This window comes from Monodelphis domestica, chromosome X (genome assembly GCF_027887165.1).
Source record: "Monodelphis domestica isolate mMonDom1 chromosome X, mMonDom1.pri, whole genome shotgun sequence".
In the NCBI taxonomy this organism is placed as follows: domain Eukaryota; kingdom Metazoa; phylum Chordata; class Mammalia; order Didelphimorphia; family Didelphidae; genus Monodelphis; species Monodelphis domestica.
Window position 1 is genome coordinate 5058176 of NC_077235.1, and position 27885 is coordinate 5086060.

At 46.4% G+C, this 27885-nt stretch overlaps 1 protein-coding gene across 1 annotated transcript in view; it reads left to right on the plus strand.

Annotated features, from left to right (window-relative positions):
* Positions 1-5740: 5740 nt before the first annotated feature.
* LOC103098000 (putative bifunctional UDP-N-acetylglucosamine transferase and deubiquitinase ALG13) overlaps positions 5741-27885 on the plus strand; it is a 37708-nt gene continuing 15563 nt past the window's right edge. The window contains exons 1-18 of the mRNA XM_007507549.2: positions 5741-6005; positions 6686-6769; positions 8236-8286; positions 9252-9298; positions 11845-11917; positions 15043-15124; positions 15242-15371; positions 15991-16075; positions 17621-17729; positions 17944-18008; positions 18627-18727; positions 20461-20612; positions 21075-21342; positions 21777-21899; positions 22091-22247; positions 23561-23747; positions 25205-25237; positions 25339-25394. Coding sequence (XP_007507611.2) covers positions 5865-6005; positions 6686-6769; positions 8236-8286; positions 9252-9298; positions 11845-11917; positions 15043-15124; positions 15242-15371; positions 15991-16075; positions 17621-17729; positions 17944-18008; positions 18627-18727; positions 20461-20612; positions 21075-21342; positions 21777-21899; positions 22091-22247; positions 23561-23747; positions 25205-25237; positions 25339-25394 — 1944 coding nt within the window. The 5' untranslated portion in view covers positions 5741-5864. The remainder of the gene's footprint in view (positions 6006-6685; positions 6770-8235; positions 8287-9251; positions 9299-11844; positions 11918-15042; positions 15125-15241; positions 15372-15990; positions 16076-17620; positions 17730-17943; positions 18009-18626; positions 18728-20460; positions 20613-21074; positions 21343-21776; positions 21900-22090; positions 22248-23560; positions 23748-25204; positions 25238-25338; positions 25395-27885) is intronic.

Consider the following 27885-nt stretch of genomic DNA (forward strand, 5'->3'; position numbering starts at 1 on the left):
GTTTTTTGGTAGTTCAATAGGTATGGCACTAAATAAGTAAATTAGTTTGGGTAGGATTGTCATTTTTATTATATTAGCTCATCCTACCCATGAGCAATCGATGTTTTTCCAATCATTTAGATCTAGTTTTAATTGTGTGGAAAGTGTTTTGTAGTTGTGTTCATATATTTCCTGTGTTTGTCTCGGCAGATAGATTCCTAAGTATTTTATATTGTCTAGGGTGATTTTAAATGGAATTTTGTCTTTCTAACTCTTGCTGCTGGGATGAGTTAGAAGTATATAGAAATGTTTTTGACTGATTTGGGTTTATTTTGTATCCTGCAACTTTGCTAAAGTTGTTGATTATTTCTTTTTAGTTGATTTAGTTGATTCTCTGGGATTCTTTAAGTAGACCATCATATCATCTGCAAAGAGTGATAGCTTGGTCTCCTCATTGCCAATTTTAATACCTTCAATTTCTTTTTCTTCTCTAATTGCTACTGCTAGTGTTTCTAGTACAATGTTAAATAATAGAGGTGATAATGGGCATCCTTGTTTCACTCCTGATCTTATTGGGAAGGCTTCTAGTTTATCCCCATTACAGATGATGTTTGCTGATGGTTTTAGATATATACTATTTATTACTTTTAGGAAAGGCTCTTCTATTCTTATGCTTTCTAGTGTTTTCAATAGGAATGAGTTGTAGGAAAGGCCCTTCTATTCCTATGCTTTCTAGTGTTTTCAATAGGAATGAGTTGTATTTTGTCAAAAGGTTTTTCTGCATCTATTGAAATAATCAAGTGATTTTTGTCAGTTTGCTTGTTAATATGGTCAATTATGTGAATGGTTTTCCTAATATCGAATCATCCTTCCATTCCTGGTATGAAACCTACCTGGTCATAATGAATAACCCTCGTTATGAATTGCTGGAGTCTTTTTGCTAGTATTCTATTTAAGATTTTTGCATCTATGTTCAATAAGGAGATTGGTCTGTAGTTTTCTTTCTTTGTTTTTGACCTGTCTGGCTTTGGGATCAGTACCATATTTGTGTCACAAAAGGAATGTGTTTGGACTCCTTCTTTGCTTATTCTATCAAATAGCTTGTATAATATTGGGATTAGTTGTTCTTTGAATGTTTGATAGAATTAATTTGCGAATCCATCTGGACCTGGGGATTTTTTCTTAGGGAGTTTTTTGATGGCTTGTTCAATTTATTTTTCTGATATGGGGTTGTTTAGGTAGTCTATTTCTTCCTCTGTTAATCTAGGCAATTTATATTTTTGTAAATATTCATCCATCTCACCTAGATTGCCAAAATTGTTGCCATATAATTGGGCATAATAGTTTTTAATGCTTGACTTAATTTCCTCTTCATTAGAGGTGAGGTCTCCCTTTTCATTTTGGATATTGTCAATTTGGTTTTCTTCTTTCCTTTTTGAAATTAGATTGACCAGTACATTGTCTCAGATCTTAACAGAAAATATCTTTATACATTCTTAATGTCATGAGAAAAAAAGGTGTCATGTATAACTACTTCACTTTTTGCTTTAGTATCCACAGACCCTAGCATAGTGCCTTTGAAAAGAGTAGGCACTTCATAAATGTCCATAGCATTGGCCTGAATTATGTCCTCTAATGTTGTATGACAAGGTTAGCTTAGTTGCTAATGAGATCTGACTTGCAGGTTCATTACTATGTGGTGCTAAATATTTAGTTTGACTTCATCAGGGGACACTAGGACACCCTTAAGTTTATCTAGCCAAAATCCTGTGCCCGCCAGGGAGACTAGTAAGCAAACAAACATTTATTAAGGGCCTACTATGTGCCTTTCTACTAAAGTAGAAAGTGAGACACACCTAAGGCCCTGTTGGAGGTACACTGGGGGGAATCAGCTCTGTTTTGTAACTAGGAGAAGGCCACTGGGACTTTTCCCCAGGGCACTGAATTTAATGGGTGCTGACAACACTTCCTCTCATTTGATAGCATAGGAATGACATAGTTTAGCACCTGTTTAGCAAGAATAACTTTCTAAAATCCTACTAAAGAGTGGGCTGAATGAATTTCTCTATGAATGGATATTATCTCACCAATCAAAATACTTTAATTTGAAGAATCTGAATTGGAAGAGCCTTTAGCAGCTCTTTATAAAACAAATCTGACCAGATTTGTTTTCAGGTCCTTCACAATAAAATAAACCTGAAATAAGGAGAAAAAAGTTTGGGGTCTTAACCCCCCTACCCCTGTTTATGTGTCTTGGTTCAGTTTAAGTGTTGGAAGTCATACTTCAAAAATTATAGCTGTTCACATGGAAATGGGTTCTGATCAAGGACACATGTAATAGCCAGTGGAATTGCGCATGGGCTATGGGAAGGGCGGGGGGAGGGGAGGTCGAAATAGAATATGATTTTTGTAACCAAGGAATAATGTTTGAAATTGACCAAATTTTAAAAATATGGTAAAAAATTATAGCTATTCAGCTGAAGAAGCCGAAGTCCTGTTGGACCTCTTGCATTGTATCCCTCATCCAGCCACCCCCAGATTACTGCAGCAAGCCCAGACCAGGCCAGAGAATGTCTCGGTGACTTGATTGGCCTCTGGCCCCCATGTTACAGGTCTAAGGAAATGACTAATGCTTCTGCTATCTTCAGTTTTCCATATAATTCCTTTCCCCTAAACTCTATTCAGGATGGGGCCGATAGGATCAGGAGGAAGAGAATGGTGGAAAGTTGTGTACGGTGATAACTAACTACCCTTTGCCTAATCAGATGAAGGCAAAACTCCCCAACCCTGCCATGCAGAGTTTTGCCAGCCTTTCAGCTCTCTTTCTGAACTGAATTCCTCATACCCTGCCACTTGAAGCAGCCAACTCGGCTTCCTCAGTATCTCTAAAGCAAACCTACTCCCTGACTTCCCCTTTTCTCTCTTCTAGTCTAGAGCAGAGAAGCAGGGCATGCTTCTAGTTTGTGTTAACTGTCTGTGTGACACTGTTCAGTGCCTCAGTTTCCTTTTCAGTAAGATGAGGATGTTGGACTAAACCAAGGATTCTTAAACTTTGGCTTCAAGGGTTTGCTAGAACCTATGGACCCCTTCCAGAAGAATGATTTTGACAAAATTGAAGGAAATACCAGTTTTAATTAGTGAAAATAAAAATGTAATTTCTTCCCCATCTTGGTCCCTGGACCCCTGATTAAGAACCCTTGAAGTAACTAATCCTGTGGGGAGTGAAAAGAACACTGGGTTTGGAGGTCACAAAAGCTGGGTTTGACTCCGATCTCTCTTGTTCACTTCTTTTGTAACCTTGCAAAGTCCTTTCTTTGCCTCAGCCTCCTCATCTGTAAAATTATTGGGAGGGTGTTGAATTTAATGGCCAGATTAAATTGAATTAATTGAATAATTAAAAGAAATAAAATGATCAGAAGAAGGTAGCTCTGGAAGTATGCCTGGAGTCAGGAAGACTGAGTTCAAATCTTACCACCCCACACTTACTAGCTGGGTGACCCTGGGTAAGTCACTTTACCTATGTCTGCCTGAGTTTCCCCATCTTCAAACTGAAGATGATAGCATCCACCTTACACTCATTGTGAGGATCAAATGAGATCATATTCATAGAGTGATAGCAAACCTTCAAATACTATTTGAATGCTAGAGATTGTTAATAGCTCAAAGGACCATGCATTTCAAGTTAAGGAGGGACCTTCAAAGTAAACTAATCCAGCCTCTTCATTGTGCAGATGAGGAAACTGAGGCCCACGGAGGTTAGAGTTGTCTAAAATCACTCAGATACTAGATGGGCAGGGAACTGAAGTGAGGTCTTCTGCCTCTAAATGTCTGCAAAAGGACACAGCTCCCCTGTCATTAAATGATTCGCTAAGCCCCACCCAAGCCTAGCACTGCCTGCCTATGAACTTCTTGCTTACTCCAGGATATCCAAGTTCCACTTTGGTCTTCTACTGACAGCTTTGACTTGGGGCCACTCAGCTCCTGTCTCTCCCTATTCATTTTTGGAAGCACTTTTTGCCTGCCCCATGACACAGGTGCATGGATTTATGTGTGTGGTGGGGGATGGGGGAGAAAAGAGAGGGAGGGAGGGAGGGAGGAGAGAGAGAGAGAGAGAGAGAGAGAGAGAGAGAGAGAGAGAGAGAGAGAGACGGAGGGAGAGGAGAGGGAGAAAGAGAGAGGGAAAGAGAGAGAGAGGGAGAGAGAGAGAGAGGGAAAGAGGGAGGGAAAGAGGGAGAGAGAGATGGAGGGAGAGGAGAGGAAGAGAGAGGGAAAGAGAGAGAGAGAGAGGGAGGGAGAGAAGGAGAGGAAGAGAGAGAAGGAAAGAGGGAGAGAGAGGGAGAGAGATCCAGAGAGAGGAAAGAGGGAAGGAGAGAGAGAGAGAGAGAGAGAGAGAGAGAGAGAGAGAGAGAGAGAGAGAGAAGGAGAGGAAGAGAGAGAAGGAAAGAGGGAGAGAGATCCAGAGAGAGGGAAAGAGGGAGGGAGGGAGGGAGAGAGAGATAGACAGAGACAGAGAGAGAAGGGGAAAGAAAGAGAGGGGGAGAGAGACAGGAAAGAGACAAGAAGACATGGTGGATAGAAACAGAAGGAAAGAGACAAAGAAATTGAAAAACAGATAAAGATATAGGGGGAGAGAGGGAGGGAGGGAGAGGAAGGGACAGACAGAGGGAGGGAGAAGAGAGAGAAGGGACAGAGAGACAAGGACAGGAAAGAGACCCCAAGACAGCTATAGAGGGAGAGAGACAAAGAAACTGATAAACTGATAAGAGACAGGAGAGAGTGACAGAGGACTTATTTTACTCTCCTTTTCTCTCATTGTCTTTCTCCCTCCCATGCTGTCTCTCTCAGTGATGTGCTGTCCTTCCTTTCTCCCTCTTTCAGGCGGCCCCTTATCTCTTTCTCTGATCTCTCCCTGTCTATCTGCTTCTCAGTCTCTTCCTTCTCTCCATCTCTCTCGAACGGGCTTTGGGAGGGGGGCGGCTACTTTTCTGTTTACAATTTTGAATGCGAGTGAAAAATTAAGGCGGCGGGGAGGGGGGTGTTAGGGTGAGGAATCAAACTGCAGTTATAAGTAAGTGACCTTTGGGGACGGGAAAGGGCCTTGATGGCAAAAGAGAGGGAATAATCAAAGCTCCCCGAGGAGATGCTGGCCTGATCTTAGACCATCTGCTGTCGGAGAGTAGCCCATTACCTGATTACATTAATAAGGCATCTCCACTCCACCCACTCCTGGGCAAGGGGACAGTGGGCAGAGCGGCTTGATTGGAGAGGTCGCGCTTGTGCTGCTGGTCCAGCTGGCTTTCAGCAGCCGAGCCCGGACGTACCAAAGCAAGACAGGCAGGCAGGCTATGTGTGTAGTGGTGTTCCATGACAAGGTCGGACCCCGTACCACAGGGGCCTGAGGCCAAGTCGTTGGGAAAGCTCGGTTTCGGGGGAAAAGGGAGTAGGGGAGGCAGGGAGCCCAGTGGGTCCATATCCGTGCCTGAGGCCACATGAAGGTCTCTGGCTAGCCCTGGGGCCCCCCAGGTGAAAGTGAGCGAACACTGAGGGGCGGTGGCCCTCTAGGGTTCTGGGACAGCTGCTCTCGGGGGCTGATCCCCACCTCCCCCACCGAATTTGAGGGGAAGCTGTCTAGGCTGTCTGGCTAGAGGCCACGACGGCCCCTGCTCCGCCCCTCCCCACGCGCCCTGCCTCGTGAGCGCCCCCTGGCGTCTCTACGCCCCCCGCCCCGCCCCCGCCCCGCCCGCACACGTCCGCCCCTCCCTCCCCCGCAGGAGCAGAATCCCCCAGAGCGCCGGGACCGTCCTCGAGGTGAGGTATCCTGTGGTGGTTCCGCGGCCGCCTCGGCCTCCGCCGCTGTCCTGTCTGGCCGCGCCGTCCGGGCCGCCATGCAGAAGGGGTGGAAGAAGCCCCCAGGGCCCAGGGCCTTGGCCGAAGGGAGCATGGACGAGTACCTGCACAGCTTGGGGCTCTACCGCAAGCTCACACCCAGGGACGCCTCCTGCCTCTTTCGGGCCATCTCGGAGCAGGTGCGTCCCCCATTCCCGACCCCCGTCTGAGGACAGAGTGGCCGTAGCTCCTCGCCCCCCTCCTGCTCCTGTCAGACGACGGAGTGGCCACCGCCCCTTCTCCTGGGCCCCGTCTCCCCGGGCCCCCCACCCCCACCCCAGCCCCCGTCAGACGACGGAATGGTCGCGCCCTCCCCTCCATTCGACGACGGAGTGACCGCGGGTCCCCTCTCCTTCGCAGTCAGACAACGGAGCGGTTGGGCCCCCCCCCCCCACCTCAGACGACAGAATGGCCGCGACTCCCTCCCGCCCCTCTGCCCTCCCCCCGACCCCCTCCCCCCCCCGGCGCCATTTCTATCCGAAGACAGCGGCCATGGCTCCCCCCATTCCCCCTCGCCTGATCTCTCCCGGCTTTCCGCGCCTCCCCCCCCTTCGGGACAGCAGCCCGTGGCCAGCCTTCGAGAAAAGGCACAGTTGCCATGGCTGCACCTCGAGGTTCCGGTCTGTTGGGGCCGGCAGGGGCTGTGGGGGTGGGTGGGTCCAGGGTCGAGAACACTTTGCCCTTGGCAACGGGAGCTGTCCCCCCAATGCTGCCACTGAGGGGGCCGGGTACAGGGTGCGGTGGCCCTCTAGGCTGCCGACCCAAACTATCCACCGCCAAGAAGCATCGCTTGAAGGGCTCTTCCCACCTCTCCCTCCAGCTGTTCTGTAGCCAGGTCCACCATTTGGAGATCAGGAAGGCCTGTGTGGCCTTCATGAGAGAGAACCAGCGCAGCTTCGAATCGGTGAGGGGGTGGACGAGGGGTTGCGGGTGCGGGAGTGTGGGGAGGGAGTGGATGGTTGCTGAGGTGGGGGGGCCCCAATCCTCCCATCTCTTCTCTGATTTTATGCCTCAGCCCCAGGTCTGACCATTACTGCTTTGTGGGTGTTTTAAAATGAGTAAATCCCATGGCCTCAGGGCTTCTCCCACTGTCTCGATGGTTCGGCATAGCTGTTTAGGGTGGTATCTGGGGTTGGCCTTCCCTGGTGATTTCTGGCCTGGTAGGACATTGCCCTTTCCTGAGTTGCTTTACCATGCGTAGTGTAGTGTGTTTTAGACCAGGGCCATTGCTTCTATAGATTAGCAGAGCCTTTTGAAAATTCTGGGCAGAAATTATGTCTATCTTATCCTTTTTGGACAGATGAACAGTGAGACCAATGGCCTTTTTAAAGAGCATGGCATTAACTAGAATACCACCCTATTTTATAACTTGAATCCCAAACAGACGAACCAAGGGGCAAACTCTTAGCCCAAGCAGAACCAAAAAAAGGGGGGGGGAAGAAAAGAAAGAAAGAAAACTGACCCAAAGTAAAGACCTCCTGACCATTAAGGATCAGTATTGGTCTTGACATCCTTCCTCTTACTCTTGACTGGTTCCTTCAAACAAGGTAGGCAGCCTCCTGGGACCTTTTTCAAAGTCAAACTGATTTTAAGGTAAAGCTGACAGGGCTTTTTTTTTTACAGAATACCATGATCATACCTGGTCCAGGTAACATTGCCAAAGAACCAGTGGTGTAACTGATTTTCAAATAAGTGATGTCAGATCTTCTAGGTAGAACTAGAGCAACTCATCCACTGGTCCACTCTGAGCTGTGTGCAAACTCAATCTTTGCTGTGCTTTAGCTGTGTGACCTTGGGCAAGTCACTTGTCTTAACCTATAAAACTGATAGGAATGGATGAGATGAGCTCCCAGGTACTATGGCACAACTCAGATTAAATGTCATCTTCTTATCCTTAGACTTTCTGCTTCTGTTGGAAACTTCAGACACTGAAGTTGTCCTTTAACCTCATTAATGATGGCAAACTTCCCTGCCTCTCAAATCCAATCTGAAGGCTGCCTGCCCCATGTGTGCCAGTTATACATCATGCTCAAAGTTGGTATTTCTGAGGCTAATGATAAAAAGACAAGCCTCTGAAGAGATAAGGAACATCTATCTCTACAGCTGAAATGGCCAGTTATTAAGCCACTCTTGGGAATTGTTACTGCTGTGCCCCCCTTTAACTTTTGTCCAAATACTCCAAGAACTGTTGGGCCAAGTGGAATCACCTCTTACTCGAGGACCCGACCCTGGGGGCTGAGCAAAGTGAATGCATTCTAGGAGTTTTGATGTAGTTCAGTATTAACTTTTACTTAAGATCTGTAGAGTGTCATAGCTGGTGCTGGCAATGCCATGGTGCTAGTTAAAGTTAAGTTTGTTTTATTTCCACAGTATGTGGAAGGATCTTTTGAGAAGTACCTGGAACGATTGGGAGACCCAAAGGTGAGCCTGAGTGTCCTCTATCAACTTTGAAAGGTTGGGGTAGGGCAGCATTCAGGAGGGGAACTCTGGAGCTTGAGAGGGCATTCCAGCTCTATCCCTTTAAGGAATATGTAGAGGAACAAACAGCTGTTGGAATCAAATGGATTTCTTGGAAAAATTTGAAGAAGTTGACAGCTGACCTAATTCAATTGTCCCATTTGGAGAATTTATTAATATAAAAGTCACTAACTCCCTTACTGGATGTGTAGTCAGACTAGCTTTTTTGGGGGGGGAAATCTATTTTAAATATATCCAACTTGATAGTTGCAAATGGCACCCTAGGGAGGTCTTTGGGCCCTTTGGCATTATAACTTTTTTTATAACCATAACACTTTAGTGGCTAGAATTGTGAGAGGAGTCAGAGTTTACCATTAGGACTTCTGTGACCTTGGGAAGGTCTCTAACCTTTCCTGGATCGAAATTTTCTACTCAGGAAAATGGAGGGATTCAATTACTAGATGGAGGTCCTCTTGGATTCTTCCACCTCTAAAATCTCTTATCCTAGTACTTAACTACAAAATTCCAAGCCCCAGATTCAGGTTCCAGTATATTCTCAATGAGAAAAATCAAGATATAAGACTGACTTAAGTGGCTCAAAATATGAGCCTCCCCTCCCTGCAACCTGACTGTTTTGGGGAGTCTTTTAACTAAAAAATACTTAAAAAACCCAAACCAAATGAAACTCATATGTACTGTTTTTCTTTTCTTTTTTATTTATTTTTTAAACATTATTTTATTTGGTCATTTCTGAGCATTATTCATTGGAGACAAAGATCATTTTCTCCCCCCCCCCCCACCTATCCCATAGCCCACACACAATTCCACTGGGTATCACAAGTGTTCTTGATTCGAACCCATTTCCATGTTGTTGGTGTCTACACCAGAGTGTTCCTTTAGAGTCTCTCCTCTGTACTGTTTTTCTGTAGGAAAGTGCTGGCCAACTGGAGCTGAGAGCACTTTCTCTCATCTACAAGTAAGTTTATTTCTCCCTCACTGTTCCTTTCTAGTCTTTTGGGGATGTGGGAGATTTTTGGATTTCATGAGCAATGCAGTAACCTTGTACTCTTTGGGGGCAGTGGAAGACTTAGCTTCTCAGGTTAACCCTTCAGGACTGGAAGATGCGTCTTTTAGGGGGAAGTGTAGGGTTCTGGGGCTACCTCAGTGCCTCATCTCTAACAGTTGTATCACCATGATCTTTTTGTTATTTTGGTTTTTACCCACAGATAATATAGATTCTCCAAGCCATTGGGCCTTTCTTTTGCCTGGGGAGAAGGGGGGTATAAGGCATGTCTCTCTTTGAAGGGCATGGCATCCTGTGCCAGTCTCACAACTAAAAATTCTTATGCATTGGTCAAGAAGTTTATAAGTCCATACCTTCTGGGTCTGGTTACAGTTTCCTCAGATAACCAGGTACCCAGGCTAATGCTTTGGGTCCCTCCCTTCTTTCCCCAAGTTCCTGGCACTGATTGGGAAGGGGTGTGAGATCCCAGCTCTGCTACCTCACCAATATAAACCAGCACATATTTGTGAAGCACTCATTGTGGACCTTATCCCACGCTGGGCCCTAGGAATACCATCACACATCTTGTTTGGGAGGAGACAACTCTCCTTAGCTGTGTGACCCTGGCTAAGTTACTCTTCCTCAGTTTTTTTTTTTATTAAAGTGGGAAGTGGGGCTAGAGAACATCTAAGGTCTTTTATAGTTCTAAATCCTGTGATGAAGAATCTGGCTTATTTGAAAGAATTTTTCTCCAAAATGCCTCAAGACTTATACATAGGGTACTACTTCTCCCCTCCCTTGAAATCATGAAGGCCAAGTAATTGAGACCTTCTGCCCCCCCCCCCATTTGGCACACACTTGAAGCTTGGCTTTTTTTATCACTGCCTTTCCATTTGGAGGTGGTCATTGCAGTCATTTTAGCCAGGCAAGTAACTATCTGAAGGTGTGTCAGGCAGGCCAGAGATAGTCGGTCATACAGAGCCATTGGCCTCAGTCCCTACACCTGCCTTGGGTCCATGATGTCTGGCATTCCTTAGATGAAAGACCGTCTAGCTCACAGAAACAGGGACTCCTCCCAGCTTGTGAGAATTTTGACCTTGGGAAAGTAGGGGGAGTTTCATGTATGTCCCAACAAGGCAAACCAGGCAAGCCTGGAGTCCAAAAGAAGATTCTTCCAGAGGGTGAAAACTTGATGCCTTTAAGATAGTTTAGGCTATCTGATTGAGGCCTTTTGGGGAACCTTTCTGAGATCAAGTGTCCAAAGTACACCTTCAAGCTGCCTTTGAGCCTCCCATTACTCCAGACAGCAGAGCGAAGAAGTGCTCACATTGGTCTGCTGAACAGAGGGGTGGGCCATATGAAAATTGTCCTCAGTGAGGTGGAGAGTGGGAACAGAGCAGCCCCCTTGCTGCTGTGGCACGCCTTCACCAACACAGTCCTAGGATCTGCCATCAATCTTAGGAACAGATTGGCAGGGGTCTAGCACAGGAGGAGGGGGTGAGAGTGTCCCCATCTAGATTGGGGTAAGTGCCAGATGAGGCCATGAATAAACCTTGGTAGGAAGGGCAGTATGATTGTGCAAAGGGAATTGTGCCTGCTTTGGAATCTGAGGACTAGACTTGTATCTTGCCTCTGCCTTCTTGGTTGGCTCCTCTGTAAAATAAGGTGGTTATACTAGATGGCCTCCTTGGCCCTTTTTGTGTCTGAGAGCCAATGATCTGACTTATTTGAGTAATTGCTGACAATCGGAAGCACACAAAATGAGGCTCTTCTGGAAGGCAACTTCTCTTGGGTTGTCTGGGATGCTCGTACTCCCCAGAAGATGTGTAACATTTATGAGGATTCAATTTGAAGGATCAACTTCATGGGGCCCTCGTGTCCTTGCTCTTGGTTTAGACTCACACAAGTATCCCTCTAATGATAGATTTGTGTGTCTTCGAGCATTGAAGGTATGCTCTGTGCCACCCCCCTCCCCAGTCAGGACACTTGAAGGGCCCTGGACTTCAGGACAGTCAGCTCTCAGATACTGCCTGAAGTGAGACTTAATAGCTGCCTTCTGTGGTCTTGGCCGTTTTGGAGTTTGACTTTGTTGGGCACTAACTGCCCTCCAAGTGGTTTTGTGGTTTCTTTGTGGCATTTCACTTTTGGGGGTAGGGTTCTGCTATAGCAAACACATTTTCTCAAGGAAAGTTAATGCTTTGGTAGCATAGAGACATTTTGGGCTCATTTTTAATTCTGTATGTTGGGGCAGTGAGGTGGCTTAGTGGATTGAGAGCCAGGGCCTAGAGGACTGAGGTCCTGGGTTCAAATCTAGCATCAGATACTTCTTGGCTTCAAGACCCTGGGCAAGTCACTTAAACCCCACTGCTTAGCTCTTACCTCTCTTCTGCTTTGGAACCTATATACAACATTGATTCTAAGATGGAAGGTAAGGATTTAAAAAAATTTTGTATGTCTGTGGAGAGTATACCATGAGGAGTCTTTCATCTCTTCCTCTTTCCATTTCTCTGCCCATCTAGTCGAGACTTCATTCTCTATCGGCACCCTGGGAAGCCTCCAACTTATGTCACAGATAATGGCTATGAAAACAAGGTAAAAAAAGTGTCCCTCGGGGGGGTGGGGGTGGCATTGGGGAATAACAGCTTTTGTACATTTGGGAACATTGCTCGCAGTGCCGCAGACTAAAAACGGAGGGTGGAAAGAGCGGCACGCTCAGGATGCCATCTTTTCTTCCCCTATGGAATGAAGACAAGCCAGTTTATGATAGCCCTTTGGACTGTTCCTTTGGACAAGTGTCTGAAAGGAACCTGCCTTTCATCCAGAGGGCACCTTGTCTGGCTGATATTATGTTCTGACTGGGGGCTCACTTACTCTCAGTGCCCCAGGCCACTCTTGAAGCCTTGAGATTGGTGGACCTGCCCAAGCAGAGAAAGTCGATTTCCCTGGGAGCTCTAGAGTCTGGTCCCTCTCACTGCCCTCTACACTTCACTAAGGGGCCAGACTCACTCTTTAAAATGACTGGAGGAAGGCAAGAGCCTTAAGGCTCTCCTTAGAACCCATCTGAGAGGTTGGGAAGAGAAATCCAAGTTAAGCTTCACTAACAGAGTTGCCTAATTGATTGGATTTTCTTGTCTTTTAGTTTCTTGTGTTGATTATAGCTAGCCCAAGACAGGAATGGAAGATTACAGACCACTGCTTTCTTCTAAGCACCAGCTGAAAGCCCTAGACTTTGGGGGTGGGGGGAGAATGGAAGTTTTGATTGGAGGTTAGGAAGGGGGCAGGAGGTATGGGGCCCTGCAGGGAATAGAGATGTGGGCGGAATGTTGCATTTGGGGGCTTGGACTGCCTAAAGATGGCTGAGGGGGAGGGGAACATGCTGGTGTGTGTCCAGAAGTGAGCAAAGAGCCTGGAGGGCATGAGCAGCACCTTGGTTGGGGCCCTCCCACAGTCCCTACCCCTGTGCTTTAGAAGATGGCTTCACTTTCCAGTTCAGCTGCCTCCACCTTAGGTCCTTAACACAGAAGAGAACATTTGGCATAGCATTTCATTAAGGGCAAACTGAGTCAAGCTGGCTTTATTATAGGCAAGCAGTTACAGAACTCTTGGATTACAGAGACAGCTTGACCTTTTGAATTGCCATTTTGAGAAAGTCAGGGATTGTGAAAGCAGATTAAAAAAAGTTACCTTCTAATTTCTTCAAAGTCTCCTAGAGAAAAGGTTAGTGAAGGCACAAAATCTTGATGTATTTTCTGCTTCTGGTTTCTGGGGGTTAACAACCCCTACGCTACCATGAGGTGCCTCTCCACTCCAGTATGTGGTAGGTAGGCATGTGACTGTGTGGCACAAGAGCCCCCAAACAAGCCTGACTTAGCTCCCTTTGGGCATTTGACTCACCTCCTGTCCTTCACAAAGTCCAGTATCTCTTAGCAGGAAGTGGAGGTTTGGGGCCTTGGCTTTGGTCAAACTTTCCAGTGGACTGTCTTTTTTTATGTATACCCATTTCTTCCATCTCAGAATCAATGCTCTGTATTGGTTCTAAGGCCGAAGAGCTGTAAGGGATAGACTAGAGAGGTGAAGTGACTTGTTCAGGGTCATATAGCTAGGAAGTGTATTTAGTTACCTAGTCATCCCCCAGAGGAGTGTTTTCTTATTGATACACACCCCACCCGTGCCTGCCTGGGATGCGCCCAAGGGCAGAAGTATCAAGGGCAGGTTTAAAAAAGAGTTTTGAGGGCCTTCAGAGAGCAGCTGGCCCAAACATGTACCTGAACAAGGATGTGTCTTCCATTATCTTTGACAAGTGATCCTTCAACCTCTGCTCAATCTTCCTGTGGGGGTGGGGAGCGCAGTACCTTTCAAGGCAGCCTTTTCCACTTTTAAACAGCTTGCGTTTTTAGCAAGCTTTCCAGCCATTGTCCCAACTTCCATCCACTGGGGCCAGGTTTAAATTGTCTGGCCCAGAAGGCCACTCTCATAGCCCCTCTGTCTTAATGGTCTTTTCTTTAGACCAAACATCCCCAGATCTTTCAACCAATGGAAAAGTCACTGGATTTAGAGGCAGGAATGAGTTCAAATGTCTGACTTTGATCATCTGTTCAGCTTTGGACAAATCCTTTGAACTTTCTGGTGCCGTTTCCCCTCCTCTTTAAGATGACAGTGTTAGAATATATGGAATCTAAAGGGATTGGTTCAGAAGACAGGATCTTGAGATCCTTGAACATCCTGACGATCTTCTGGATACTTGTTGTTTTACCAATAGCCTTCTTAATTTAAATCCCCCTAACCTGAATGGTTCAGAGAGGACCTGATCAGGGGCAAGTATAGATAGTAGACTTTCACCTCCCTAGTCTTATACTCTGCCTTTCTTAAGCAACCTAAAATCACATTAGCTTTGAGGGCTGCTATTTCATCCATTACTCACCTGAGTTTGCAGTTTACTGAGACCTTTAGATCTTTTTTCAGATAACTGCTCTCTGGACCCCCCCCCCCCATTTGTGATGATTAAAAAAATCCTATGTAGTTTGATTATAACATTTAGCCCCATTTAATTTTGTCATCCTCTTAGATTTGGCTATCCTAAGTCAACGAGCTCTTTTTAGATCTTAGCTTGTATCTAACCTGCTAACCCTCCTCAGCTTTGTCTTATCTGTAAACTGGCTAAGCATGCCATCTGGGCCTTCATCTAAATCCTTGATAAGAATGTTAACAGCCCAGGATCACACAGATCCTTGAAGGAGTCTATTAGATATAGCCATAGAAGTTGATATAGACATTGACCCGTTAATGGATCAACTTTGGATCTGGCCATTTGGTTGGTTCTAAATTTGTCCAACTCTCTACGTCATGGTTCTTCTCTTTCTGGTCCACAAAGAGAGCAAAAGAAACTTTTATCAAATGCTCTAGTCTAGGCATAAGTCTCTGTATTGCATTCTTCTGGTATAGCTATGGATTGGCAACAGTATAGTCTATATTTGGGCTCATTGGGATCTGTGGGCATCTTTATCTCTGGAAGACCAGTTGGCTTTTGACTTGGTACATGCAACTTCAGTTCTGAAGATTTGGGAGAAACTTCTCCTAAAATGTAGTAGTCTAATTTTACAAAAAGGTCTCTCATTGCACAGCCTTCTGAGAACCTGTATTTTCTGTGACTGGCTGAGTGTGAAGAGGGGCATTAATGGAATCCTGCTACATATGTGCTCTCATCCCTTCTCCTTTAGATTATGCTTTGCTGTTCTAGTAATGGGCATTATGATTCCGTGTACACCAAGCAATTTCAGACTGATGCTGCTATTTGCCAGGGTATGTATGTAAAGGCTTTTGTGATCTTGGTATCTTTTCCTTTTGGGTGCCTGGAAAGTGATGCTGGCCCCTCAGTGTCTGAGAACTAAAGGGCTCTGCTCCTTCTTCCTTCCTCAGCGGTGCTCTACGAGATTCTCTACAAGGATGTGTTTGTTGTGGATGGGGAAGATTTGAAAACTGCCCTTGATACGTTTCGTGGCAATGGAAGGAAGAACAGAAACAGCATCTCCCCAGGAAACGAAGACAGGTTGGACCTCTAGATTTCATTTTACAGTAATTGTGGTAGTGACCATTTTTATTTTAAAGAGAGAGGGAAAGGAGACTCCTTAACGCCAATGTTTCTGGGATTTTGTGTTTGAGTGGGAAGCTAGTTGTCAGTCTGCAGCTTAGCAGAATGATTTCCCATCAGGAAGAATGGCTTGTCTGCGTTTTACAGGGCCAGTGTGGGAGGGGGGCCCACTGTAGTAAAATAATGGTAAGGGATGATCCCTAAGATGATTTTCTCAGAGGAAAGTCAGAGGATAGACCTTTGTTCTGATACTGGCTCTGCCCGAGGTTTCATTTCCCTTCTCTGTAACATGAGGTGTTTGGATTTGGTGGTTTCTAAGACTTTCTTGCTCTAAATCTCTAGTTCTGTTGTTAACCCTCAGATCTTGGCCTTGAATCCCCATGGTTTGCCATTAGGTGGTATCACAAGTTCTTGGGGCAGGAGGAAGTTGAGGGGTGGTACTGAAGATTGGACTTCTTACTCCTAGAGAACCACTAGATGGCACCATACACCACAGATTAGACCATGTTCCTTGGCTTGCTCTTCCCACCCTCTTGCAGAAAAGCTCAACTTGACTTTGTCTTTGTTAATTGAGCAGGATGGAAGACTGGGGCCTGAGCATCAGCAGTGGCCATGAGCAGCAGCAACTCGATAGGTACAGGCATGGAATAGAGGAAGGAAAGGTGGGTTATCCCCAATGTAAAGCCTCTTATGTTCTTTGTTTGACTCTTTGTTGCCTTAGAGATCATTCTTGACTTGAGAGAGGATATCTTTCAGCCCTCAAACCTCTATGTTTAAAAGAAAAACAAAGAGAAAGACAAAAACCACTCGAGCTCCCCTTGGCCCTATAATGGGCATTTCTGAAATTCCTTTCTAAGATCCAATTGAGGGGTAGCTCTGTGGCACAGTGGATAGAGTGTGAGGTCTGGAGTTGGGAGGACCTGGGGTCAAATATGACCTGAAACACATCCTAACTGTGTGACCGTGGCCAAGTCACTTAGCCCCATTTGTCTAACCCTTGCCCTTCTGTCTTAGAGTTCTGTCTTATTAAGACAGAAAGTAGGGTTTTAACAAAATCCAGTTACAAAGCCTTGCCATCAACACAGTCAACCCTAAGTTTATCTTTAGAATCTTTGCAATGAAGGCTTTTTTCAATTTGTCTTCCATAGCTTCGCTTTCTATACCATTTAAGAATCCCAATCTAGAAATATTCTTTAATTTGCCCTTCATGTTCTGAAGCTCCAACAAGTCCCAGTGGCACAGTGGTTTGGAATCAGGATCTGGATCAAAGCCTGATGTTATGATTGACCTTCTGTGTGGCCTTGGACACTTTGACCTTCCTTGGGCTCATTTTTTCCCCTTTTGTTAAATGAGGGGAATTGGGTTAAAATCAGCCCCTGTGTTCTGTGATTTCAGGGGGCCCTTTTAGCTCTAATGTTTCACGACTAAATTCTCAGAGTGACTTTGGACAATTTTCTGCCCCGTTTTGGCTCCTCTTTCCTCTTCTCTAAAATGAGGCCATTAGACTAATTGATTCTAGTCTTGAGGTTCTCTGACAAAATTCCTTGGGTGATATTATTGTTGTCTCTCTTTTCTGGGCCTCAGTTTCTTTCTTTGTAAAAATAAGGGGTTAGACCAAATCTTCTTTGAAGTCTTTTGAAGATCTAATATTTGATAGCCAAGAGTGAGTCACACAGGCCCCTATGTGGAGCCTTCTCTTCCTTCTCTGTAAAATGTGGGGCTTTGGAAAAAGTCCCCCAAACCCCTTTGGGTGCTGCATCTGCAGATATCTTTGTAATCTGTGAGTGATCTTACGTGGACTTGGTGAACAACTGTGCAGCACACCAGAAAACAGCCTCAGTGGCAGTTGGAAAACTAGGAGATGAATTCAAGCCCTGACTTGCCAGGGTTGGTTGGTTTTGAGCAAGTGGAAAGGGAGAATGTGCCATGTGTACAGTGTGGAAAACCCCCTGGTGGGTATGTGTTTTGGTCCACAGGCCAGTGACCTGAGTGGAGTAGCTCCTCCTTAACTTGACTCCCTTGCCATCCATCCATCCATCCATCCGTGACTATTCTCCATTGTTGAGTTGGCCCCTCTCTCTTTGGCTTTGTAAGGAGAAGATGGGTGTCACCTAGACCTTTGTCCCAGAAACTGGGATAAGCTGAGGGAATGGGGAAGTTCCCAGCTTATCTTGGTCAGCTCTCATGATTTGGGAATCTTGTTTCAGTTTTCAGATAATCACTCCAAGATGCCTTTCCCCTACAAAGTAATGAAAGCTCTTGACCCAGATATCTATCGCAATGTGGAGTTTGACATTTGGTTGGACAGCAGGAAAGGTATGTGGGCTTCCAGCCTGGAGGGCCTAGCTCTCCAGACTCACAACAACCCCAGTAGGGGGCAGTGTAAGGACACTTCCCTTCATCTTATACCTGGGGAATTGTGTCTTGGTCGTCTTGATTGATACAGAAGGTTCTGATCCAGCTGATGGGCCTGTGGACTTGGCCTAGCTACATTGCCTCTATCTGACTTATTTCTTCACTTGCTTCACAGTGCTTCAGAAATCGGACTACATGGTGTTTGCTGGGAGACAGTACTTTTTGGGAGACAAGTGCCAGGTGGGTTAATGCCATCTTTGACAGGCAGTGGCCACTCCAGCACTGGTGGGCTTGTGTTCAGAACCCCTGCTGGCTTTCATGCCAGCTTAACCATTAGCAGCTGGGTGATGGGTCCAGTTTACCAGTGGCATCTGGCTATGCCACTTAGAGCTCCCTGACCTTCAGAAGTCAACTGGATGGAGCTTGTCATCACTAGAGGAGCAAAAGCCTTTGTGTCTCATGGCCCAAGGCCAAACTGAAGGTTCACTCATTTATGAAAGGATAGGGGGTGAGCCAGATGAGTTAGAATGGGAGAAGCAGTTGCAGGCCACTTGGCTCAAATTTCTTTGCTTGAAGATGCTTCAGCCACATCCATGATGTATTTTCCAATATTTTCCAAATAGTCTCAATTCCTTAGGCCTGTCAGGCTATGTGTTGAGATCCCAAAGGACTAGCATTTCCCCTTGAAACAGGGACAGAAGAGTGAGCTTCCCAGTCTACACTTGTCTTTCCTTTGCCCCCAGCCATTCTCACATGCATCTGGGTCCTGAGTAGTAACCCTGGGCAGAACAGCACTGTGATGTGCCTGCTGAGGTCCAAGGGGCTCAAGACCAGTCTGTGTCTGCCTTTTCTCTTCAGGTCCGATTGGAGCCAGGTGGGAGATACTACAATGCTCACATTCAGGAAGTTGGCAACAACCCCACTTCAGCAACTGTATTTATCGAGGAGCTTGCTGAGAAGTAAGTAGGGAGTCTGGGAACACATTTCTACCCTGTGGTGGTGGCTACCTATATTCAACACCTCACATTGGGCCAAGGCCTTTGTGGACATTTTCCTATTTGAGACTCCCAGGAAGCCTGTGATAAGCCTGCTTTATAGATAGGGAAATCTAACTACCGAATAGTCAAGAGACTAGCCTGGAGTCACACAGTTAGTTAATGCCCAAGGCATGATTTGAACCCAGGCCTTCCTTGGTTATGCTAAGAATTCTCATTCTCTGAGCTTGTCTTTACAGAGGGAGCCTTTTTTTTTGCCAAGGCTGAAGGGATTACCCAAAGTGTAGCTTTTTAAAGTTGGGAGTGCCCAGTGAAATGATCAGCTTCCTGCTGGGAGCCCTCAGGCCACAATGTCTTGACAAGGTCACTCATGGATGCCAAGAGGTCACAAAGTGGCTCTTTGGCAGGATAGACTTGACCACTCAGCCCCGTTTGTATGACTTCTCTCATCAACATCCCTTACTAATGGAATTGACATGATTGTTATCCTCTCCCTAGTCTCAGAAAAAGTAATATAAGAGCAAAATGCTTGCACACTATTTCCCCAAAATATCACCAAAAGATGAGACTCACAAAACCAAACCCAAAAGACTTTGGGTTAACTTTTGCTTAAGTACATAATTCCCAGCAAAAGCTGTGCCCACAAACCAAGCCCAGACTATTCCCTACCCCCTTTACAGAAACTTATTCTCCTAAAGCCAGTACATAAATCTACCATAAAGACCTGTACAAAATGCTTTGGTGCACCATGCTTCATCAAGCCTCAGTGACTTGATTCTACCAACCAGAACCTTCCTTGAGTGACCTTGTCAAGACATCGTGGCCTGACAGCTCCCAGCAGCTTCTATTTTCCAGTGTGACAAGTGCTTTATTTTTAATAAAGAAATAAACAACCCTAACCTTCTGTTCTAGTATCAACTCTAGGACAGAAGGGCAAGGGCTAGGTAATTAGGATTAAGTGCCTTGCCCTAGGAAGCATCTGATGCCAGATTTGAACACAGGTCCTCTCAACTCCAGACCTGGAACTCTATCCACTGTGCTGCCTAGCTGTCCCCCAACAAGCAATTTATAAGCATCTACTGAGTATGCTAGATATTGGGGGTGGGTTATAGGTACAAAGGGCTCCCTCATAGTCGCTGCCCTCCAGTTGCTTATGTTCTCCTGTGTGGCGGAGGTGGAGAACCTTGTGCAAGGCATTACATTGGGTACTGGGGAAAAGCTGGTACTTGGGTAAGCCCCAACCTCTGCTATCCCAGTGAGAAACATTGTCAGCTCTATAGTGTCTCCAGAGCCATCAAAATACAAGCCTGGTATCATGACAGCAGAGGCCCTGCACAAACATCCAAATGAGTTGGGGCTGTGACCTCATCTTGGGGACATCTGTGACTTTATTATGAGAAGATTAATTAGGACTGTCATCTAGTGGGACTGAGAGGTTCTTTGTGCCCCAGGTAGTAACAATTCCACATCTGGGAACTTCACTCTCACCTGCCTCTGGGTGCCACTCCCTCTGCCCAACCCGTCTCTTTTCAAACAGTGTTGCCCAGAGCCTTTCTTCTGAGGAGTGGAAGGGCTTCATAGGCAGCCAAGATGCCACCTGGTACCAGAAGTTTGAGGGATGAAGGAGGAGGGGATGAGTGTATTGGTAAAGGGCCTTCGGGGAAAGCCTCTCATTGTGCAGCCTCCCTTTTTATTAGGCATGTTGTCCCACTGGCTAACTTAAAACCAGTGACTCAAGTAACACCTGTACCTGCCTGGAATGTGGTCCCGAGTCGAAAAGGAGGAAGCAGTGGTGGCAGTGGTGGAGGAACATACCCCAAGATTCCTGGTGCCTATGCTCCAGATATGGGTTGGTATCTGAGAGATTGTTCTCTTCCCCCATCCCTAGCACACATGCATGCATGCATGCATACACACACACCCTCTTTCCTACATTGTTGCCTAATTATTCTGCAAGATTCCTGTATTGGGGTCCTTTCAAATTATAGCTTGATGGCAAAATCCCAAATCCCTGACCAGTATCTGGGAAATCCTTGCTATTACATGGCCTCTGGATGCCAGGCACTGTGCTTGGCCCTGCCCTGATTGAGCATAGACTGTCTGAAGGGGTGAGATGGGGAGATGAGTAGGAATCCCTTGCTAGAGAAGGATCAGCCACCTGAGCTGGGACTGTTTATGATAGGCTAGTCTAGCCTTGGTTCCTAGCACCAAGGGTTCTAGCACTGAGATGCTGTCTTGGGCTTTCCCCCTGGTGGGATGACATGGGACAAAGGTTGTCTTGCTCTCATTTGTGTCTCCTGTCATGTGGCAGACCTGGATGTGAAGGGGCGGAAGAGAATGTTGAAGAAGGTTCGTGGGAAGGAGGTCTTTATGACGGTGGCTTATAGCAGGGGCGAGCCCATGCTTCCCCCCCGGCTCCAGCACAGTCTCCACACCAGCCGCTCTTCTTCTGTCCACTGCACTCCCCCGAACGCTGGTGCCATGATGGCTTATGATCACCTCCGTCCCCAGCCTCCACCGCCACCACCGCTACCACCACCACCACCTCCAAGACATAGCCGGGGCTTTGGCATCCCCAGGTAATAACTTGGCAACCCTCTTCTCCTAAAGCCAGGAGTTGCCTGGGCTAACAGCAGTTACTGGGAATGGGACCACTGAGGACTTCTCAAGTGCCTTTGCAAGTCCCTTTTTCAAACTGTTCCATGTTGGAGCTGAGAGCAGAAGGTACCCTCTGTGCCAGATGGGTGCTTCAGAAAGGCTTGGCTAGCAGCTCATCGCTTTCCATTCATCCAGTAAAACAGAGGAATAGAGAAGGGGCTGCCTTGAAAACCACGAAGGGTGCACAGCAATGCGGATGGGAACTAGTCTTACCTCTTCGGGCCCTCTGGCTGCTCAGGTCCTAGGTTTTGGAAAGGGTTTTCAAAGCCCTATTTATTCTGTGTGATTGCTAAACATGTGAGTTGCCAAGTTGGCAATGAGCATCAATTAGTATTTCTTTGCCTTTTGCTTCTAGGGGAGGGGGGGGAGCACCTCGATTTATGAATAGACACAGTGTGGCCCCTCCTGAAATGGCCTTCTATCCTGGGCCAGGGAAGAGATGCTATCAGAGCTATGACAACTTCTCCTTTCGGTCCCGGTGAGTAAATGTCTTGGGGAGAGGAGGTAAAGGAAGGTCAGAGGAAATGGAGAGCTTAGGTTCAGTGTGGAGTAGTGAGTCTAGTGGGTTACATTACAAAAACAAAATAAAAAAAACCATAGCTCTACTTTTGGAAATGGATTTTAATGGTGGCAATGGTCTCCCTGTATCTCCTCTGTTCCATCTCCAAGGTCTTATAGCCGGAGCCGCCGGCAGATGCACTGTGTGAATAAGGAATGCCAGTATAGCTTTGCCCCAGAGCCTGGAGCCACACCTCGGGGCCTGGAGGAAACAATCACCTACTATGAAATCGAAGAAGGTGATGAGACTGCTTATCCAGCCATTGGGGTGAGTGGACACTTCCTCACCTAGCCCGCCTTTGCAAGGAGCATTGGCTGCCAGCCACATGGTATCCTCAGAATTGTAGGCCTAAGGACCAAAAGTAACAGTAAAGGTCATCTTACCTGAAGAGAGACCCAGAAAGGCATAGATAAGGGAAGGAGGGAGTAAGCAAGCAAGCAAGCAAGCAAGCAAATTTGGGGCTTCTGAATAGAGCTGTGCTTACATACCTTCCCAGTCTAAAATCTTGATGAGGTCATCAGTCTGGGTATTGATGGGCTGTGAGATGGAGCTGAAGCTAAAAAGAAAATCCAGTTCACTAGGAACACTTGGCTTCAAACAATCTGGTTCACCAGGACTGGATAGAGAGGCAAGTTTAGACAGCAGTTTGTCTGAAGAAGAGCTGGGAGGTTCAGTGACTAGAGAGCTTACTGCAAGGGTGATATGTGAACCAAGGAAGCCAGTGCAGCCTTGAGGTGACTTATTAAGAATCGGTTGCCAACAATAACGGAAGGACACTCTCTCTGGTCTTTGCTCTGGTCAGCTTGCTCCTAGTGTTGAATATTGTTCTGGGTATCACCGTTTGAAAGTTGACTAAATTGGTTGCCATCAAGAAGGAGGGCAGCAAGGATTAGGGGAGGGGACCTGGAGTCTGTATCAAAGTAGGAGCACTTGAAGGAACCAGGGTGCTATAACCCAGAGAAGAGAAGATTTTGGTGGAAGGGCCACAGGCTGTGGTTTACAGGGAGGAGAAGGCCCATTTCGGTCAGTGTAGGGAAGAATCCCCTAATCATTGATGCTGTCTCTCCAAGTAGAACTCCTGGAGTAAAGGCTGAATGGTTACTAGTCAAGTATGCTGAAAAAGTGGGGCAGGCTGGGCCATGAAAGGCATGGCCCTTTCAGAGCCATGTTTTGGGGGATCTTTGTAGCAGAGCCATTGATGACCGCCTTTGACCCAAAACTTCATCCTGGCTGTCCCCTCCAGTCAGTAAGGCAGGAAGTCCCTTTGGTCATGGCAAGGCTGCTCCTTGGGCACATTGAGTGTGTTGCCCGGTCTAGATTCCATTTCCCAGATGTGTGCATAGTCTTCATTAAAGGCCTCCTCCAGTTGCTGTTTCCTTGAAGCCCTGTAAGGAGCACAGGTTGGGGTGAGCTCTTCTAAAATCAAAAGCCCAAAGAGGGATTGATGCTCATCCACAGGCCAGCCTTTCCTAGGTCTGAGAGGCAGCCTCATCAAGAAGGGTACATGTCATTGCACTGTTGATGGCCCAGATAAAGGGGTACCTGCCACACTCACACTAGTGTATCTTTTCTGGTTTCAGCCTCAGAATACCCCATCGCCAATGGTCTCTCCTACTGCTGCTGCTGCTGCAGCTGCTGCAGCTGCAGCTGCTGCTGCTGCTGCTGCTGCTGGATTCTGGGTAGGAAGACAGGGACCCAACCCTATGGCCTCGGGCAAACCAGCTGTGACTTCATCTGAAGAAGAAGTAGAAGAGCCCAGTGACAGTAGTAAGTGTCTCACAGTAGCTGCCATGAACTCTCCATCTGTTTACCTTCCACTAGGCAGTAGGAATAGATTTCTATGGTATCCAGGTTGTCTGTGCTTGGTTAGGATTTCCCAGATTTCCTCTGTTCTTGCTCCTGAAGCTGGCTGGTGCTGAGTGTGTAGTGAAGGGATCCATCTGAAGGGCCAGAGCTATTCATTTCCTTAGGAAAGAAGAGGAGGGGAGCTTTGGGTTTGGAGTCTAAGAAAAGGGCTGGCTACTGATTGGCAGTCAGTTGGCATACTTGGCACTGTGTGTGCTGCCATCCCTGCTTTCAAGGAGCTTCCAATCTCCTAGCCTCGGATAGCTGCAAATGGAATTTGGGGAGGGCCAAGTCAAGTGAGGTGAGACAGCCAGCTTACCTGCATTGAGATGGACCTCAGCACATGGACTGAATGGTTTCCTTTTTGGGGCAGAAATGGGAGTCACAGAGCTCAAACCTGGGGAATGCTACAAGTTGAGTTTTTAGCATTAGTTTTTCAGGCTGGACCTCTGACTTCCACATGGTTTAGGGAAGTCTTGGAGAGCAAACCCCCTTCACCAACATAAGTCAACTCTTAATTTTGTACCCTCTTCTCTCTGGAGACTGCCTAGAGTAATGTGTGTACCTGAATCACACAGCTAGCTCATGTGGTGTTAGAGGTAGAACTTGCACATTCAACTGAGGCTGTCATACAGTTTCTGGTTTGCCTAGATTTTAGCAAAACATCTGGCAGTCTCTTGTGTTTTCCCTACAAACCAAATGAAGAGGTATGGGCTAGACAGTAGTTGAATTAGGATTCTAAAGTGGTTTGTCAGTGGTCACGAATGGGTCGATGCCAGCTTGGCAGGAATCTGTATGGTCCAACTTTTTTGATAATAACTTGGATACAGGCATAGATGGCACGCTTCTGAAAAGACCTCTAAGCAGACGGTGTACAGAGGGTTGGGTGCACATGTGGGTAAGTAGTGGGTTTGGGTTATGGGATCTTGTTTGGTTCTACATGCCTGATTTGGTGGCACATGGTTGAATTTAAAATTGGGAGAGTGAATAATTGGGCAGATCCCCACCTATAGTAATAGTATGATGGCTTTTGGAGTCAAAGCTGAAGGTTACAAATGTGTGCCCCAAATGAGGGCTGGAAAACATGCAAGTCATAGCTTGGCCCTTTGGTTTTCTTAAATTGAAATTGTGGGTTGTAGTTGGGAAGGAAGCCTAGAAGCAGCCTCTGTATTGTCTGTTCTTTTGGATCCTAAGGAGGAGAGGGATTCTCAGAGGGGCTAGCAGCATCCCTCTTATTCAGATCTCAAATAGCTGCTTTCCAAAAAAGCCACTTGCGGTTGACAGGAAGTGGGGATCACTGTAGTCAGGGATGGGGTGGGCAAGCAGGCCATCTGATTACTGATCCCTGGCCAAGAACCTTTCCTTTCCTTCTTTTCTAGGCGATTATCACCATAACTACCTTTATCCTACAGGTCAGTTACCTTTGCCCTTTTGTTTCTTGTTCACAAAGTAGTCTGTTCCATCATGGGCTAGCATACTCATGGCAGGCTTTCACTTTGCCTCTGCCCTGTAGAGCCAGACTATGAAACTCCATCGGTCTATAGCACTACTGAATCAACTGCTAACCTGGTAAGTTGGCTCCTGAGATGGGAGGGGGGTGGCAGAGGACTAAACCTCTTTGTCGGTTGGGCAGGCTCCACTTAAGATGCACATCCCACTGTCTCCTGTGTGGAGCTTTTCCTATCCCAGCTGACCCTGATGCTGGTCCCACGTTTACTCACTTGAATTTGTGGGTGGCTTGCCTTCTTGGCACAAATAAACCTGGGGAACTTGGGAAAACAAGGAGGATTGAGTACACAGGGCAACTGAGGGCCACTTGAGGCCTGAGCCCTATATAGATTGCAAAAGTCAGAACTGAGACATGCTGCATTGTTCAGATCTTGCCACATTATGGCAATGAACTGACTCAAGACCACAAGTGAAAGATTTCGGTCTCCAGGTGAATGGGTTCTGTTGGCACCAGTTGGCACAAACTTCAGACACTCAGACTATTGAAGAGATGGTGGCTGCCATGTCTCCAAGGCTGTGGTCCAGTTTGTGCTCTTCAAGCCACCTTCCTCTCTCTGAAGTGAACTCTAGTAATACAAGGTGAAATGGAGATGAACAAGTGAGATAAGCCTGGGCCTGCAAACACTAGAAAAGCAGAAGAGCCCAAGGGAAATAAGGAAGAGCATATTAGGAACTTGAGAATTAGAAGGAAGTAGCAAACAAAAAGTTCTTGGTTGAAAAAACTGGTTTCTGAGACCCCTTGGGGAAAATGCTGCTGGTCCCAGAGCCACAGGCAAGTTCCTTAAAGCTCTCAATGCCTGCCCACAAGCTCTTAGATGATAATCGGCAGATACATTGCCAATCTGCATAGGTGGAGGGAATCTCCACGCTGTGATCTTGAAACACCAATGAAATGACAAAGGAATGAGACTAACGGCTAAAGAAACTGGCTTTGAGGGAATGTGACATAGCATTGAGAACAAATAGGAGACTAGCTCTAAGAATGAGCTTCCCAAATTGGCAGGACAAGAAGCTTAACCCTTTATTTTATTTTATTTTTTAAAAACCTTACCTTCAATATTATGTTTTGGTTTCAAGGCAGAAGAAGAGTGGCAATGGGAGTCAAGTGGCTTGCCCAGGATCACACAGCTAGGAAGTGTATGAGGCTAGATTTGAACCTAGGACCTCCCATCTCTAGGCATGGCTCTCAATCCACTGATCTACCCAGCTGCCCCCCTAACCCTTCATTTTAAAAGCTCTTATTTCTCTTCTAAAACTCTTATCTTCTGCCTTAGTATGAATTCTAAGAGAGAAGAGCAGCAAGGACTAGGCAATTGGGGTTAAATGATCTGACAAGAGTCACACAGCTAGGAAGTGTCTGAGGTCAAATTTGAACCCAGGTCCTCCCCACTCCAGGCCTGGAACTCTATTCACTGTGCTACCTACCTGTCATGAAGCTAACCCTTTAGACAGATCCCATCTTGTGGAGAAAGAAGCTTAAGCAGTGACCAGATGGGAGTAGCAAGTGCACTATGAATTCCCAGTAGAGGTATTTCATTAAACGTGGCTCCTCATGGCCACATATATGGCTCATTTCAGGGTGTTGGAATCACGGCTAGGGTCAATGTGAATACAAGATAAAGATCTAAAAAATTCACAAAGAAGACTAGGAATGAATGCACAAGAAATTTTGGCTCACAGTTCAGTGGTCATGAGACAGGAAGGATCTCTTAATTGGATTATCATAGAAACGAGGCAGTATGGTCTAGGTCCCCAGCTCAGGTTCTGTGTCTGACATATACTGACTGCAGTCATGGGCGAATCATCTTCAACTAACTCTGTGTCTCTTGCAATTCTCCTGAGACTAAGTTGGTGACTAGCATCGATGGGTAGTTTCTGCACTTGGGAGTTCCCCATTCTGATGAAACATAGGTTCCTCCCCCCAAACTCCCCCCACCCAAATCCCACCTGAAACAAAAAAGAGCCAAGGTCCAAATAGCAGTCTCTGCAGTGGACATAATTGTATGCCTAGAACATTCAATCTCAACCAAGACATGGAGAAGAAACGCGTTCAGTAAAACTGCTAGATAAAAGATCAGCTCACAGCAGCCATTCAAGAATGATTTAAAATAACAAAACCCACCAAATACTGGGGAATAAATTTCCCTAGAAGGATACATGACTTTAATTAATGATGAGTCTACCCAATATCATGAGAAATGAATTTTTTAGGTATTTAATGTACTGCCAGTGAACTGAGGATTGAATAAAATCATTCTTCTAGCAGGGGATACACAAGTGCAGAGGGAAACCCAGAGGATGAAGGTAGACTTGGAGTGCCAGGTTTTAGAACCCGTTGCAAGGAGGGTCTGGTCACGACTGCTGCTTAGCAAAAAATTGAGAGGGCTCAGCCAGCCAAGCTGGGTGGCACCTAGCCAGAGAATAGGGAACCTCAGAAGGACTTGGGCAAACTGCTTAGCTTCATGAGGGCTAGGGCTTTGGGAGCCCCTGCTCACCCTGGACCACAGGGAATTCCAGCAGGGTGGGGGATGTGGGTGGATAAAGAGGAGCA